Source organism: Gastrolobium bilobum, unplaced genomic scaffold, assembly GCF_033153095.1.
Source record: "Gastrolobium bilobum isolate Gb01-03AN ecotype WA unplaced genomic scaffold, APGP_CSIRO_Gbil_v1 utg4554, whole genome shotgun sequence".
Taxonomy (NCBI): domain Eukaryota; kingdom Viridiplantae; phylum Streptophyta; class Magnoliopsida; order Fabales; family Fabaceae; genus Gastrolobium; species Gastrolobium bilobum.
The window spans coordinates 166,504-183,586 of NW_026896571.1; the positions used below are offsets into that span (position 1 = coordinate 166,504).

At 32.8% G+C, this 17,083-nt stretch overlaps 3 protein-coding genes across 4 annotated transcripts; 1 reads left to right on the forward strand and 2 right to left on the reverse strand.

Annotated features, from left to right (window-relative positions):
* Positions 1-1,451: 1,451 nt before the first annotated feature.
* LOC133300659 (psbP domain-containing protein 2, chloroplastic) lies at positions 1,452-3,308 on the reverse strand. Its single transcript, XM_061500232.1, has 3 exons — positions 2,908-3,308; positions 2,612-2,767; positions 1,452-1,893 (listed from the first exon to the last, which is right to left on the reverse strand). Exons 1-3 carry the CDS (start codon positions 3,220-3,222, stop codon positions 1,639-1,641), a joined length of 726 nt encoding a protein of 241 aa, XP_061356216.1. The 5' UTR covers positions 3,223-3,308; the 3' UTR covers positions 1,452-1,638.
* A 537-nt stretch (positions 3,309-3,845) lies between these two features.
* LOC133300645 (NAD-dependent protein deacylase SRT2) lies at positions 3,846-8,549 on the forward strand. Its single transcript, XM_061500219.1, has 8 exons — positions 3,846-3,949; positions 4,569-4,617; positions 4,754-4,973; positions 5,115-5,180; positions 6,058-6,103; positions 6,717-6,877; positions 6,969-7,098; positions 8,358-8,549. The coding sequence occupies exons 1-8, from the start codon at positions 3,899-3,901 to the stop codon at positions 8,547-8,549; spliced, it is 915 nt and encodes a 304-aa protein (XP_061356203.1). The 5' UTR covers positions 3,846-3,898.
* Positions 8,550-12,796: 4,247 nt separating this feature from the next.
* Positions 12,797-14,326, reverse strand: LOC133300657 (RNA polymerase II transcriptional coactivator KIWI-like). 2 transcript variants are annotated; one of them, XM_061500229.1, is made up of 4 exons: positions 14,244-14,326; positions 13,968-14,120; positions 13,792-13,897; positions 12,797-12,938 (listed from the first exon to the last, which is right to left on the reverse strand). In XM_061500229.1, exons 2-4 carry the CDS (start codon positions 14,097-14,099, stop codon positions 12,829-12,831), a joined length of 348 nt encoding a protein of 115 aa, XP_061356213.1. In that variant the 5' UTR covers positions 14,100-14,120; positions 14,244-14,326; the 3' UTR covers positions 12,797-12,828. The 2 variants fall into 2 exon arrangements, with proteins under 2 accessions (XP_061356213.1, XP_061356214.1); XM_061500230.1 differs by lacking the exons at positions 12,797-12,938; positions 14,244-14,326 and having other exon boundaries at positions 13,778-13,897; positions 13,968-14,237.
* Positions 14,327-17,083: the final 2,757 nt, after the last annotated feature.

A 17,083-nucleotide genomic window follows, 5' to 3' on the forward strand; every position in this document is an offset into this window, starting at 1 on the left:
TCACCTGCTTGATTTGTAGCAGAATCCTCAATTGCATGTTCGTGAGCTAAGTCAGAACTCCGATTCGCCATTCGCAGGAATTATCGTTGGTTGCAGATCTCGAAGAAGAGTTTAAGACTATCAAGAACTCAGGAATTGAAAAGAGAAGACGAAAGGCGAATATCAGAGCTCTGCGAAGAGCTCTAGTACCATCTTACGAACAGAGAGTAAAAATGTTGTATTCATCTTATTCGGAATGCAAAAAGTGTTAAGTTACATGGTGAACCATGTATTTATAGTTTGTTACAGAAGAAGCTAGAATCTAATCCTACGTGTCACTATTATAACTAACTAAAACTAATTACAAGTAAGCAAGTTAACTAAAAGCACTAGAAGCTGTTGGCTCTAACGCGTGAGAAGAATATACCTCTTCAGGTTCCAACAATCAATTCTAGATACGTAAGCTCAGGTCTTTACGAGCCGAGCCAAAGGCCGCTGGTTCATTTAGCACCCTTACCTGTGTCACCGTGATATTGTAATTTGTAACTAATTTTATTTATTTTAATTTGGCTCATTCTTCTTAAAGTTGTTATATTATCCAAATGTGTTATTATATCATTAAAGAAATTAAAAAAAAAAATTCATATTAATATATAAAAAATTTATCAACTTATTAACAAACACATCTACTTTTTTTTCTTAATTTATTTGCAATAAATTTATTATTGTACTAATAATTGGTCATCAGTAGTGATGAATTTCTATTGTTACGTATCATTTATTTTTTTAATTTTCTCACGGGTTCGATTGATCAATTTGGAATCACCACTGAAATACATAAATGGCATGTCATCTATATAAGGTGTAACGATGACTATCAATTTTCATACACCATTCACCGTCTCTCAAGAGGGAGACTGCTAAGAATGATTTCTTCCAAATGTCAATTATAAGCCGGGGCAGAGCCACCTGGATAGCAAACCATATGAAAATTGCATGTTCTGGATCTAGACCCAAAAAAAAAACAAAAAAACAAAAAGCAAAAGAACATGAATTTTCTTTGTTATTGGGTAAATTTACGTTACATTTTTGACTCATGTTGTATACACATATGGAATATTTGTGTATACATACACGTGGTCGAAAATCATGCATGTATACCAAAAAGAAAGATCTTTTTGATACATCACGCATGCACAAATATATACACGCCTTATTTTGCTTTTACAAGATTCGCTTTTTCCACTCTTAATACAGAAAATTTATCTAGATTGAGTTCAAAATGATATTATTTTAAAGCAGAAATCAAAGGTATTTTTGTAATTATAATTTGTTTCAAGATTATGATAGTCTTTTTCATTATAATTTTTTAATTTTTCAACTCAAAACGACATCATTTTAGAAATGAATATAGATAACTTATCTACGTTTAGAACTTTTAACTAAATATCTCGTTGAAGTAATATGTAGTTTTAAGTTAAAATATAGTGATATAAAGAGTACACTGGAATTAGTTCAATATGCACTAAAAAAATTCAGTCTGCTTGTTTGTGATAATTTTCAAAGTAAGATTTGGACATAAGTCCGTGACCATAACTCAGGAATGAAAACTCAAGAAATGGGGAAGAAATCAGAAGAACCGAAATTCCATGCCAAAGTTTAAGTTGCTGCATCAAAGGAATGAAGAACTTGCTCTAAAATCATTCTTTTATGCGGGTCAAGAGGACTCTCTGGTTTATCAGAGTGAACAATATTTAGAAGATAGAGCTTCTTTGAGGCCACAAATGCTGCAGAAAAGATCCTCTTCATCCCTCCCCGAGTACTATCAACCTTATATTCAAATTCATAGATTTGTAAACCTCCCTCCCCTGATCTTTCTGCAACTGTAATCACCTCGGCCTCCATTGTACTTTCCTGAATGTCAAGGCAATAATTATCGGAAGTTAAAATGATATACAATCACAAAGATATTTGATATCTATTCACCAATTCTAAGAGTAGAGACATGTATGACTAAACGAGGAGCCCAAACCTTTTGCAATCAAATTATAAATCACAATAAGTGGAAAATCTAAAGGATATAGGTTAATGCGTCTTTCGCACTTCTTTGATGTTCTATGTCTAATCCATATGGGACTTCACACCACTAACACTTGAATATATCTAACATATCTCCAAAAACCTTAAATTGTTAGCTGAATGATGAAGGACAAATATGTGGTGCACAAATCTTCCCAACTTATAAGAATAGGGGTGAAAGTTAATTGTATGCGAACTTATCCATGCAGTTTGCAAAGAAATCATTTCCCAAACTCGAATCCGTATTCGATTACAAGACCAACCTTACAGCCGCTTCAAAGACTCGTCCTTGACATGAATGATAAATGATTTTTTGTTTTTTATATTATATTTCTTACCAAACAAGTTCCTTGCCACTTTTTTCATATACTAGTCTTACTTGTTAAGCTACATGAACTGGTCATATCATATATGAACTGCTTTGCCTATCTCGTTGTATCTATACATCCAACACAGGAAACTTTGAAATCATTTTAAAAAGTTCAATGAAGAATCCAACAAATGCTAAGGTAAATTAAGGATGAAGCGGTGGAAAGAAGAACAGTTTTTTTACCTTACGTCTTTCTGCTTGTAAAAGCTTATCAGCTACAAATTGAGGACTCCCAAACTCTCCAAGACTTGCAAGACGAACCGGGTTTACCACAACCCCAATATTGTTACTTCCCATATTTGCCTCTTGAAACAACACAGTTGCCCCTGCTTTATCAACCTGTTAAACCACATTAGCAAAAGATTGTTCTTTTCGCATAAAAGCACACTCAATTACTCACATACGCTTATTTTTTTCTCCTGGGTAGACACACTTATCAAAGATCAAGGGAATTTTCAACTAAAAAACAAGTAGTTTACCTTTGTCCAAGAAGAGGGTCTAAGAAGAGTGAAACCTTCCTTAGAATCCGTGTATCTCTGAAGCTCCAATTCTTGAGCCAACAACAGTGCATCACGCATGTTTGGTAACATGACCAACAGAAAAGTTGTGGGAAGAAGGGTAAGGTTGAGCCTCCTCTTACTAAAAGAAGGGGATAAATGCATTTCTTTGTGGGATTCAATAATGCAGGTACGCGAAGTTGGTTTGGGGAATAAAATTGAGAGGAAGGCTCTAGAAGAAGCACAAGTGAATTGAGAATGTTGTTGGAAGAGGGTATAGGAACTTTTCCAAGCCATTTTTACCTTCGAGCTATGTTGTGTTAGGTTTCAACGTTTCATACTCATAGGATGATGAATCGAATAGAGATGACGAGTTTGGTAGGTGTTCGTTAATCGTCATCCAGATTTTTGTTTACCGGAAAATTCACACTTTATCTTTTACTTTAATTACCCAAGTACTTGAAAATAAAACTAGCACTTATAATAAATTATTATATAATACAATTTTTAAATTTTAAAAAGAGAAAAATATTGTAACAATCAATTAATGTTACTACCAATATTATTACCAATTAATTTTACTATTAAATGGATTTATTTTCATATTTATATGGTTATAATTCTTTATATTTATTACTTTATATTTATTTCTATTTTTATATCGTTATAATTTCTCATTTTTAATGTTTTCAATTAAAAATAAAAAATTATAATTATACAAAAACAAAAATAAATATAACCATTAAATCAATATAATCAATCTAACGTTAAAATTGATTGAATAATAATTTATCCCACCTCATTTTAAAAATACTATCATATTGGCGGCGGAGAAGTGTGCAACGTGGAAGGGTTGGTGAAAGTGAATTGAGAGGAAAAACCGAAAAAGCAAAGGGGCGATGTTACCAATTAACGGTGGGAACGCAGTGTCGTCTTTAGTTGTGGTGTTGTCGACGACGCATCCCGTAAAGAAATGGCCATGTCGTTACCTCTGCGTTTTCATTCACCCTTTCTCTCTCAAGCTGTGAGTTCCATTCTCTCTCTCTCTCTGTTATTATATCAATCATGTTGTGCTGACAGCGAATGCTATTACTAAGCATGTTTCCACGATAACTTCCTTATGATGAAAACGTGCCATAGGGAAATTATTAGGAAATTATCTATTTCAAAGCTCAATTTTCTTTTGTTTCAGATTCATCATATGCTAATAATTTCCAACTCATGTGATGCGCATTGTAATGCTGTTCCTTCTGATTCATAATGTTTAACTGCTGAAATTTCTTGCTGTTATTATTAGACTAAAACATATTCTCTTCCGTTATCAATCTCGTGAAATTTTCATTTTGCATCTTTTGCTTAAATCTAAAAAATAATAATCAACACAAAATGTTGATCTCAACTCTTTTTTCTGTCAGCCCGAACCAAATGCGTATACTATTCTGTTCTGTCAATTAACTTCTAAATCTTGAAGGGAATAATACACTTTTCATTTTAAGCATCTCTCTGACAGTACTAGTCGTGTCATATCTTTCACTTAACTATGTTACTTTTCTTTCTTTTTTATTATAAATCAACCATATAACTTTTCTACACCTATTGTATGGTTTTAATGCTTGATAAGTGTATTTTTTTTTTATCTAAAGATGCAGTCTATTGGGATTGTGAGGAATGTGCTAGGGAGTATTATAACAGGCAAGTTTGCTTCCTCTTACATAGTAGCTTCTTTTCTTGCACTTGCACATAAACACTTACCTATTCAGTTCCTTACAATTGTGGCTTATTTGACAAACTGTTGCACCGTGTTCCTGATTACTTTTTCATGTCATAGGTGAAAATTGGCACTTAGTAAGAAGAGGTGGAAGACTCGTATCTCTTAAGGGTAGTGTGAAGTTTGTGCAAACAACTTGCCGAATCTCTGTCCCGGGGATATTGCCAAGAAATGATGACAAAGGCCCATCCCATATCTCGAGGGATAAGAAGGCAGTTCCAGATGCGGATCCTCCCAGTATCAAAGATGTTAACCTTTTGTATCAGTTTTTTGACCAAAGGTTGATTTTCATATTTTCATCATTTGTTCAGTTAGAAGTATATTTTAGGGCTCCATACTGTAGATGTAATATCAGTACTTTGATGATTTACATTTTGCAAAGTTACCAGTTCCCTAACTGGATTCCAACTTTAATGTACAGTACCAGGCTTATGGTATTGACTGGAGCTGGAATTAGTACAGAGTGTGGTATCCCGGACTATAGAAGGTTCTTGCTCTTCTTTGTACTACTTTCTAATATGATGAGGTTAACCAAAATGTTTATTGGAAAAAGTAAAACATTGTAATAATGCTCAGAATTACTAGTTGTTATTTTTTTTATGATATGGAAACTTTTTCCACTATTTAGCAATATGCCTGTAGGACTTTCTAAATTTTTTGGCTGTAGCATTCGTAAACTGATGGCAACAAAAGAGGATTAAATGGTTCACTTGCTTTCTTTTTTGGCCAAGTTGTCACCTATATTGTGCTTAGACCAATAATTTATTAACATATTTCATCGCATTTTGCTTGATCATATGATTTCTTGGGGACTATATGAAGATATTATTTTCCCTTTATTACAAATTGTGATGTGATATGTATAGGGCCTGTAAAAATTTTAAAGATCACTCGAAACTTTTTTTGCTTTGTAGGTCATCTGAGATTTTTGGTTGTTGGTATTATGTTTTTCTGTAAATCTTAAGAAAAACGAGATGTCTTGGCCCCTCTGGGGTTCAAATTTTTAATTTAATAACAAAGCTGCATCAGTATGTATATGTGGCAAAGAGGGTCAAAAAAAGAATAAAGTGGCGAACTATGTAATTATTTGAAACCAGATGCATGCGTCAATTGGAGGGATCCACCATCCATGCTCTGACTGTTTACCAGTGCTGATTCTGATCAACAGCCACTGTCATTTATCAGCAGAGTCAAAGAGATGTGTCATTCTTGTTGTTTAATAAGATTATTTATGCTTCATCTTCATTGAGTTTGATATCTTGAGAATATGGAATGAGTTACTAAAATTTATTATTCATGATGCCAAGTTTATCTCCTCCTTTTGTCCTTCCTTCTCGCTGATAGCAATTTATTATTTATTGCAGCCCCAATGGAGCTTATAGTTCTGGTTTCAAACCAATAACTCATCAGGTGATCTAAAGGCATGTTCAACCAAATTTTGCATCTTTTATTGTGCTGTGGTAGTGCCTGAATAAGATCGGAAAATATGGCCAACAGGCAAAAAAAATAAGAGGCTAAGGATAGGAATCTATAGATCCTTTATATTTAGATATCATTTTCCAGTTGGTTGCTTTAATGGCTTGGAATTTCTTATCATTTTCAAATACTTTAAGTATTATGGCCCAAAGGGGGGGCAAAAAAAAAGTCTGCAGTATATATGGTTGAATTATTTGAAAGAAAGAAAAATTGTTTGTGTCAACAGAATAGGATATCTGTATCTTGATGTCAGGAAAGCCAAGCAAGAAAACATAGAGCAAACGGAATTCTCTCTGATCAAAAAGGAGAGAAAAACTTCAGCTATTGACAAGTCATTAAGAATTTAGCATTAGTGTGTGCACATTTAAATTGAAGATTTATGGCAATGACAATGAAGAAATTTTGGAACAAAACTAGAGACTTTCGCCAAGATTAGTCATGAAAACTCAGAAATTCAAGGATTGACTGTTTAATCTCAAATTTCTTGTTGCGATTTTATCTTAATCTGTGCCCTTAAGTTCTCCTTTCTTTTGGCTTTATTTAAAAGGAGTTTCTACGTTCAATTCGAGCCCGGAGGCGATATTGGGCAAGGAGCTATGCTGGGTGGAGGCGATTTACAGCAGCACAACCTGGTGCTGCCCATTGTGCTTTGGCAACTTTTGAGAAAGCTGGCCGAATCAATTTTATGATTACCCAGAATGTTGACAGGTATCTACTTATTTATCAATTAGGCTTATTTGGAAAACTTGAGATATTACAGGCAACCCTACCCTGGAATTTTGTTGTATCTTGTTCTCAGGCTGCATCATCGTGCCGGTAGCAACCCATTAGAACTACATGGGACTGTATACACTGTAATTTGTATAGATTGTGGATATTCCTTTTGCCGGAGCTTATTTCAGGACCAGTTGAAGGCCCTTAATCCAAAGGTTAGTATTTTGGACTTATTTTCTTGGGAAATTTCTGTCATCATTGAATAAATGCTTAATAAGTGATTTCTATACCAAAAAAGATGAAGTGAGTTTATGACTGACAAAGTTATGATAGTTGAAAGACCTAACCCTTCATTCCAGGGATGAAGTGTATTATCATGTTGAAAGATTTAACGCTTAGATATAAGACACAATGGCTCTTGCTGGTGGATAAGTGTAGTAGTATCTGTGTAAACAGTATTTGACTAGAGGTGCTTTGGGTTGGTTTTGCTGGTGATAAAATGTTTCCCCCTCTCTTTTTTCCTATTCTCTTAAGAAGGCAAGCCTAAAACAATAGTAAAGTTGTTCCTTTGTAATCGAAAGGCCATAGTTTTGAATTCATGAAATAACTTGTTCGCAAAAATGTAAGGATAAGATTACGTACAAGGATTCTTTGACCCTTAGCATCGCAAGTTGGGGTTTCATAGGGAGTTGTTTGTTTTTTTGTTCTTTTCTATTATCTTAAATCTTAGGAAGAGAGAAATCTCAGAAGGAGAACAATGATACAGTTGGGTGCTCATCCATCTTTTGTGTAGCATGGGGAGAGCAATGATCCCATTGAATGGTTTATACTTTATAGGTTTATGATGAAATCTGATTTTTGAGAAAATAGAGGCATCAAAAAGTAGAGAGAAAAGTATGGGAGAAGACAAATATATTCAGCGAGTGATTTCAAATGGTGTGCATTTTAATACTGGATATTAAACCCCTTGTGCTTAAATGACACATACACTTTATTGCAGATGCACTTCCAGAAACTACTTTCCTAACGCATGAAACTTCCTCAAATACGTATTATTTTCTTATATTCCTTAACACTACCTATAACGAATGGTGATAATGAGACAATTGGGTGAGTGTACCATCTTCAATCTTGCAGGTGTTACTATAATTTGTACGGTACAACACTAAGAATATATTAAGACAATCAGTTGAGTTTTCTTAAGAATTATGTTTGATATGTTTCAGTCATTTATATAATTTCTCATTGCATGTGTCTGATATGGGTTCCTTGTGCTGAAAGTAGGAAATGACTTGCGTCATCCATAACTGTGGATTGAAAAGAAAAGACAAAAACAAAACTTGCTTCATTTTATCAATCCTTTAATGTAGTAGTTGGAGTTTTGTTATTCAAAACAGTAGGACTGATACATCTGTTCTGAGTTTCCCTTTTCTGACAAATCTTCAGTTTTTGCAAAATCAATGTTTTAAACCAGTGGGCAGAAGCAATTGAAAGTTTGGACCATGGAAACCCTGGGTCGGAGAAGAGCTTTGGCATGAAACAAAGACCTGATGGTGATATTGAGATTGATGAAAGATTTTGGGAGGAGGATTTTATCATCCCAACCTGTCAGAAGTGCAATGGAGTTCTCAAACCTGATGTAGGCCATCTTGCTTCTTTCAGTTGAAATTTTTTATTGTTACTTATGTGGATACTTCTGCCTGTGGGTTTTGTACGGAATTATTGCCTTCATTATTCTAGCTGGTAATAAGTGCTAAGTGGGGGCTAGAGAAGCGTACAAAATATGAATTATTGCTCTCTTTGTAATTTATATCTGAAGGAGTGAATCTCTGAGTACTCCCATCCCTCCTGCACAAAAAAGAATGGTAAAAGGAAAGAAGAAATTGTCTTGAAAGGTTGCATCTCTTGATATGTAGTCTAGCTGAATAGACCTGTATGTTCAGTTGCTTTCTGGATGCAGTGAAGCTGGCCACTTGAGCTTTGTATTCTTTCACTTAATTCTGTTTTACGTGACAAACCTTGATGTGTACTCTGCTGTATCTTTTTCTTATTTTATGCTGGCCTATCTCTTCTTGCATAAGTTCATGGCGTGTTTTAGGATTCAGGATTTTTGATAATTTAGCTTGAAGAAACAAACTACAGGTGTTTTGTTAAACAAAATTATTTTGTGAACAGAGAAATCATACTTGGTCAACCATGTATGTATAAATTTATCTGATCATTTTGATATAAGTCTTATTTTGCTAGCAACATGCAAACTCTTGTCTAGGTAAATCAAATATGAAATGTTTACAGTGTGTGTCCTTAATGTTCTAGTCATATTTTTTTCCATCTCTATAATAGCATATTCCTCTATATAATTCTTGATAGAGATATTACCCATTGTATCAAATAACTTTTGTTTATGAATATATGAGTCTTTCTTATCTGCATAATTAATAGATTTATAGGATAAAAAATCATATCCATTTTTTTTGTTTAATGGTAATGAGTCTACTTGTTGTTTTTTGTAAAGAATTGGTCGAGTTTTTTCATATGAATCAAATTTAGCGAAATATTTCTTTTGAGCCATATTATTTTCATTGATTTTACCTCTCCATTTTTGTGTTACTAATCTGGACCACCTGATATGAGATAAATCATATTGATAATTACCTATTAACCAATTTACCCATTGATTGATTACAGAATCGGGAGGGTTTTTATGTCTTAATTTGGAATGAAATATTCCCCGTGCTCCAAAAAAAGAATCCCTTATTTCATTCTTAAGAAAAAAAGATTTTCCATGATATTCAAAAACAGATCTTAACTTACACTTATATACATTAAGAATTTTGGTTTGTGATAATTTATAAAATACATAGGCCTGGGACAAAGAGGATACGTCACAAGAATTCTGTGAATTCGTACTCCTAGTATTATAAGATTTGTGTATAATCGAAAGAAAGTCAATTATATTTTGATTTGTTTTATCAGTTCTTTCTGTATTTGATTCATTATTGTAAATGGATTTATTTAGAATTTCTTTTGTTGATTTAGAAAAAAGTTGTACATTGATCCTAGGAATACTAATTATACATACAAAGATATCTATGTATACCCTTTCTACAAAAAAATTTGAAAAATGAGTATGATTTTCGGGTTAACCGATGATTTATTCTTTGTAATATATGCAAAAGATTTTTTTCCAATTCTAATCTTTTGATACCAAAAGTTGTTTTCTTCGAATTTATATTGATCTCTGAAATTTTTAATTCCCCTTTCTTTTCTTTTGTTATTTTTCCTATTTGCTTTATGATTGTCTTTGTTTTAACATTCAGATCTTTTATTTTTTTTTCTGTCAATGAACAATTTGTCCAATGAATGGATTGAATTGGCATGGGTGATTCGTAAATAAGTGGATTATTCTTAGTGATTGTAGAATCTTTTTTGCTTTCAATCGATTCCTTTTTTTTTTTGAATTTAAGTATAAATAAGTAATTCAGGAGTTGTTTTCTTTTTTCATTTATAACTAGAATACTTTTGCAAATATTTTTTATCATCCATTTTGTTATTGCTTTTGAGACATTTAAAAATAATTTAGTTCTTTCATTTAAAACTAGAAAAAAATCATTTTTCAAATTTTTCGTCTTTCTTTTGAGTTCTTTTAAAATAGGATAAAAAAATGAAAGCCGATCTCGGGGATAACCAGAAAAAGGCAATTCTACTTCCCCCCCCCAAATTGTTAAAAAACAAAAGTTTTTTTTTTTCATTGGATTTTTTTTTTCCTTTTCCGAGGATTCTAGATTGGATCGATGCCAAGGTTTAAGACGAAAAGGGAATAAGATCTTTATCTGAATACCATCTGTTAGCCATTTTTTTGGAAATTCTGTTTCGGATAATTGAACGCCATTATAGGTGCATTTAACATACATTTCTCTATTCCAATCCCGAAAATCTTCTGACCATTCGGGAAATTGAAATAAAAGTATACGAACGATATTTTTAGTTATTATTAATGAGGGTAATATAAGATATTTTCTAAGAATTGATTGGGTTATTAATAAAAAACCTCGTATTGCTTGAGCAAATAGAACGTCATCCCAGGCTTCTGCTATTTCTATACGTCTTTTTGCCTCTTTTTCTTTTTTTTTTTGTATTTTACTCTCTCCCTTTTTATCACTTTCTTTTGTCTTTATCTCTGCCGTAGAATCTGGAATTTTTAATTCTGTCTTTTTCTGCATCCAATTTTTGAACAGAAAAAATATTTTTATTGACTCGTAAATAAAAAAATAAAAGAAGGGAGTTTTATCTATTTTGTCCAAAAAAAGGGGGGAATGCGGACTTTCTTGAAACAGTTTCCACGTGACTGTTTTACGTCTTTGAGCGCGTATAGATCCTGTTACTATGTCTCGTCGAAAATCCGGTTGTTGTGCATAACGTATTAAAGCCAATTCCCCTTTTTTATCGGTATTATGGGTATCCTTAATATCAGTATAAGTATCGTCATTTTTTGATTTTTTAGTTAAAATCACTACACGTTTGGCTTTTCTGGAACGAATTTGATAATTTTCTATTTTCCCTCCCAGTTGTTCCAACTCGTCAATTAATTTGTATGACCACCGAGGAACTTTTTTTACCGATTTCATCTATTCCAAAACATTTTTTTTTTCTCTTAACGATTGTTTTATCATTCCTATCAATTCGAATTGTGTTGAATAAAAATTTTATTTTCGTTTTTCGTTTTTCGGAGTACATTTTTACTTGTTCTGAAAAAAAAAAAAGTGTTTCATAATTCAAGCTTGATACTGTTTTTTCGGAAAATTTACTGATTAACTTAAAAAAAAAAAACAAATTTCAGTTAATAATGATTTTGTATCAAATATATCTATTTTTTCTTCAAATTCTGGATAATTACTATTAAAAAAACAATTATTATGATTAGGAATATAAAGAAATATACCCTGAATCTTATTTATCAAAATGTGATTTTTTGTATAAGTTTCATTTTTCATTGAGGTTGAAAAACTTTTTTTGATTCGTCCTCGAAAGGATCCCCTCAATAAAGGATCATATGTTTTAATTAAGTATTTTGTTTTGGTTTCATCATTACACAATCGGATTCTATTTTCAAATATATCCAGAGGAATAAATTCTGTATCCAGAACTTTTGTTGCCCTATTTAAAAATTCATTGCTGAGTTTTTTTTTTTTTTCTTCATTATTAGAGTTCCAATAATTAGAAAATGGATCATAAGATATTTTTTCCCCTGTAAAAAGAAAAATTCTTTTTTCCATCATTTTAAGAAAAGTAAACAAATTGGGTGGATATGTAAAAGATATTCTTTCTTTTCCATCGCTTTGATATATACTAAAAAAAATTTGTGAAATTTCACTTCTTATAACATTTTCAAATCGATCATTTTTTATATATCGCAATGGACGAATTCTTCGGTTAGAATCAAAAAGAGTTCTTACAAGATATTTTTGTAATCTGAAGATATTTTTTTCACGGTCTATTTTGTACAATTTCTTTTTTTTTTCAAAAAAAGATAAGGAAAAAGATCATTTTCGGTGGATCCCTTTTGTTTTTTTTTTGTATCAAATTCCCCTCCCTTTTTTTGAAATTCTTTCAATTCCGTATCCGTAGTAAGAAAGGGCAGTGGTATTCTGCCGAAATAGTATAAGCAGGTAACAAAAAAAAAAACAATAAAGGTTTGAGACATTAAATTTTGAAACTCTGACATAATGAATCTATTTGATTGCATGGGTAGATTTTGTTAAAAATAACAATGTATTGTTACTTCGAAACATGTAAAGATTTATTAATCTTATTAATATTGAACTTGGTAAAAAAAGGGGGTTTAATAACTGAAAAAAAAAATTATTCAAGAAAATTCTTTGAATGCGAAAATTACGTATTGAGTTTGAGTTAATTGTTGAATAATGGCTTCAAAATCGTTTGTTCTAGATCTTTAGACCAACCAACAGATTTGAGATGGAATAGAAATGGAACTTGTAAAGATACAACAACCATATAGTTTCAAGATGTACCTGATCCATGGTCAATGAGATACCTGAAAACAAGTATAAAAATGTCATCGTAACTCACATTTATAAATCATCATCAACAAGTCAACAACCACCGCCAAGCATCATCAAACTAAGTAGGGTTGACTACATGGATCAATTCCTTTGAGCTATATGAAAAAACCAAATTTTCACTAAAGACAAACACGAGAGCAAAATCAATTCATGTACTATTGTACTCGATCCAACTGATCAACATGATCCAATAAATAGTGTGTTAACCAATATTTCCATTGAGTCATTGACAATTTTCAAGATCCATAACAAAATCATGTTCAGCAAAACTAATTCTGAAGTTTCACAACTTCCTCAATTTAAGTGTTTGTTCACAAACAAATGTTAACGTATCACGTTATAGACTCAAAATCAGCCTACAAGTCTAATGTTTTTCTCACAAAATGGCTAGAGTATAAATTATAATAGAAAAAGATTCAAGTCCAGAAACTTAAAGCTCGCTAAGAAATCAATAACAAGCTTCAGTATAATTTGCTCATCATTTTCAATGCCCCATTAGAAGAAAAATGATTTAGTTGAAAAATAAGTTAACAGATATCTATCCGATGCAGCTTGACACAACTACATGATTATCAATTTGGTTCACTGATGTAATGTAATGACTCAAGAATACTCACACACCGTACAAATGGATACAGTCAAGAATCATCACATGTCAATACTAAGAACATGTTAAGAGTATTTTCAAGGACCAAATAGTTAGTTTTCAAGAACCATCACTTGTAGCATTTTAAAAGACTGACTCAAAAACCTTCTCATTTCTTCAAAAACGTACCAACTGAACTGAACTAAAAAGAGATGAACGCAACATTTATAAAACCAAACCTTTTTTGCCAGGCATTTGCTTGCCATCTTTAAGGTAAAATTCGCGAATATCGACCATAGTCCTGCCTTGCCAATTCCTCACAGAAACCCTCCGATTCTTCGAAATCTACAAGACGGGAACACATTTTAGAAAAAGGAAAAACCCTAGTAAAGGAGTTTTGTTTTCAAGAACCAACCTCGCAGACGACGATGGAGTCAAGGTCGTCATCGGAATCTTTCTTGATGGACTTCTTGGGAGGCGCGTGACCTTCGGAGTCGCCGTCGGAAGCACCGTCGTGCTCCTCCTTCCTCTTCCCCTTTCCAGACATTTCTCCAAAGCAAAACTATCTCTGTGTGTGTGAGTGTGAAGTGAAGGATTAAAGGATTGGAATAACGAAGGAAATAGATGTATTTATAGAAGAATGAAATTGAAAGAGAGTTCAAGAGAGCCAAAAATCTCAAAACCTACATACCCTTTTGGCGCCTAAACGTTACTTCAATAATCAGAGAGTCACTCCCCGGTGACTTGGGGATGCGAACACTAGTACACTACACGCTTTCTAACTCGGCGTTTTCAGTGTTTCGTTTATTTTTAGTATTTTTTTTTTTGGAAATATTTGTTATTTTAAATGATATAATTTTATGTTATTTTAAGATATTATTTTGATTTATATTTAAGAATTTTTTATATTTTTTCTCTTTCATAAAATTAGAAAGAGAAATAAAAAAGAGAAAAAATCATCAACTGTATAATTAATCGACGTCGTCTCAAGTAAAATGACATGGTACAAATGTTTTTCTTTGTTTTTTCTTTTCGGCCTTTCTTTTTGGGTAATGTTGTGATTCTATTGTCATTAAATTGGGCCTTAGGTTTTTGTTGAGAAAGATCATTTGAAAATTTCAATTACATCTATGTGTTTAACTTGGATTATGTTTTTTCCATTTTTTATTTAATTTGGTTTAGTTTGATAGACCTATATGAAAGATGGCTCTCCCAATACTATTTTTTCTATACTCATAATCAAATTTGAAATTTGAAAATAAATTTTTTTTAACTTGAATCAATAGTTATTAGTTATATTTATTTCTTTTATTGCTTAAGTTTTTTTTTATCAATTTCACTTTCCTTTTCTAATATTATGATATTTTACTACGTAGTTTTTTTCTTTGAGAAGAAATGGAGTTTTTGTTTTAGTTTATATATGGACGACTAGTATTTGGAATGAGAGTAACCTACAATGACCGGGAAAACCCATGAATACGTTTGAAGGGATTTTTGTGGGAACAAATATTTGATTGGCATCATTCCAGAAAGTTCGAACAAGGAATGTAATGATTTAACAATGGGAACCGGATGCAATCAAGTGGGAGAGGCTCAAACTGTCATACCTTTGGGTGGTATTTGGTACACGAGAAAATTTTTGTTACCGGGAATAAATATTTTCTGAGAAAAAAGTTGTAAATTTTTTTTACCAGGTAAGTTAAAAAAAAATATTTGATATGTCAAAATTTCACCGAAAAAATAAAGTGAATTTGACTGATGTTATGATTGGATGATTGTAAAATTTTGATGGAAAAATGTATTAAAATTACAAAATAACCCCCAAATTTGAAAATTTCTCATTATCTTGTGTTTGCATTCTCTCTCAACGTCATATCTGTCTCTGCTATCCCTTGTGCATTTTCGTCACAGCAAAGTCTCAAGAAGTTGCCACCGATTGGAAAAAAAAAAAGCTAACCACCTCTACAATGGCTAAATTTTGCAAGCCATTCATGTACAAAGTGAAAACTCGGACAACATATTTTCCCAAACACCTTTTTTCTGATCCCCCTACCAAACACAGCGATATTATTTTTCCAATCCTAGTTGCCTGGCCAATTTTTTTTTGCCCCCTACCAAACAGCCCCTTACATCAACGTAGGCGCAATATTATTTACAAAGAAATATCTCTTGATTTCATGGCCCAAGCCTCTAAGGCACCACTGAAGCTAATTATTGATGGGGCGTTTAGTAGAGGAAAAAAAAAATTTATCGAGAAAAATAATTTTCAGGAATATGGTAGGAAATTTTTTTCTAGGTAAGTTACTAAAAGGTATTTGGTAGGCCAAAATTTTTCTGAAAATGTTGAGTTAATTTTACTAATGTTGTGTGTTAATTTTCCCACCACATGAGAAAAAATAATTCCACCCCTTCAATGGTAATTTCCCCCAACCATTTTACATAGAAAAACAAATGAGGGTAAAAAAAAATTCAGCCATATTTTTACTTCACCTCCTACTAAATATAAGGAAATAATTTTCCCTACCCTATTTTTCTAAGAAATTTTTTTTTCACCTCCTACCGATCACTTCTTATGTGTTAGTTTTAGACAAAGAATTTAATGTTTCTGCTAAAAAAAGTTCTTTTTTTTTTATACATAGGAAATAACAACAAGCTACACTACAACTGGGTAACTATTCGGGGCCACGCAACACCCCTATTATCCCTACCTAGCAGCTCCAAACAACCTTCCGGAGGGGAAGAAAACAGTTGGGTGTCCCAATCAAAGCCATGAGCAGAACCCGCTAGCCAGTCTGTTATACCATTGCCTTCCCTGTAGACATATGTTAGAACCACTTGCCAATCTTGGCTGAGAAAACCTTTAACTCTGTTCACCAGGTTAACCAGGGGATGATTGGAAAAAACGTCTTCTTCCACCAGCTTTATAGCCACCTGAGAATCACTCTCCAAAACCAACCTCCTAATACCTTGATTCCACAAAATTTGCAAGCTTATAAGTATTCCCCACAATTCAACTTTGACAAAGCTGCCATCCCCTAAGTTTTTTGAAAATCCCATGATCCAGCGTCCAGAGCCATCACGAAACACTCCACCACAGCCACTTTTCCTATTGTATCTCAGGGCAGATCCATTAGTGTTCATTTTTTCCCAACCAGGGGGAGGTGAACCCATCTGATGAGAATCTCAGCCTTATGCTTCTCCAATAGGCCAGCCTTCTTATAAGCAATTTTGGCATCTAAAAAATTCATTAGAAAAACAGTAGCAGCTCTAGCCACTTCATCATGGCTGCTACTCCTATTCTCAAACACCAATGTATTCCTTTTTTCTCCGAATATACCAACACACAATACCAAACATAAGGTTACCTGTACCATACTCCAGAAAGTTTTCCTTTGGATGCAAGTTCAGGCTCATCCACTCCTTTAGTTGCAAGTTGTTAAAGCTAGGCAGCTTATTTGATTTAATGAATTTTTTCCAGATGGATTGGACCCAACCATAGTCTCTCAGTGCATGAAGGCAGTCCTCAGACCA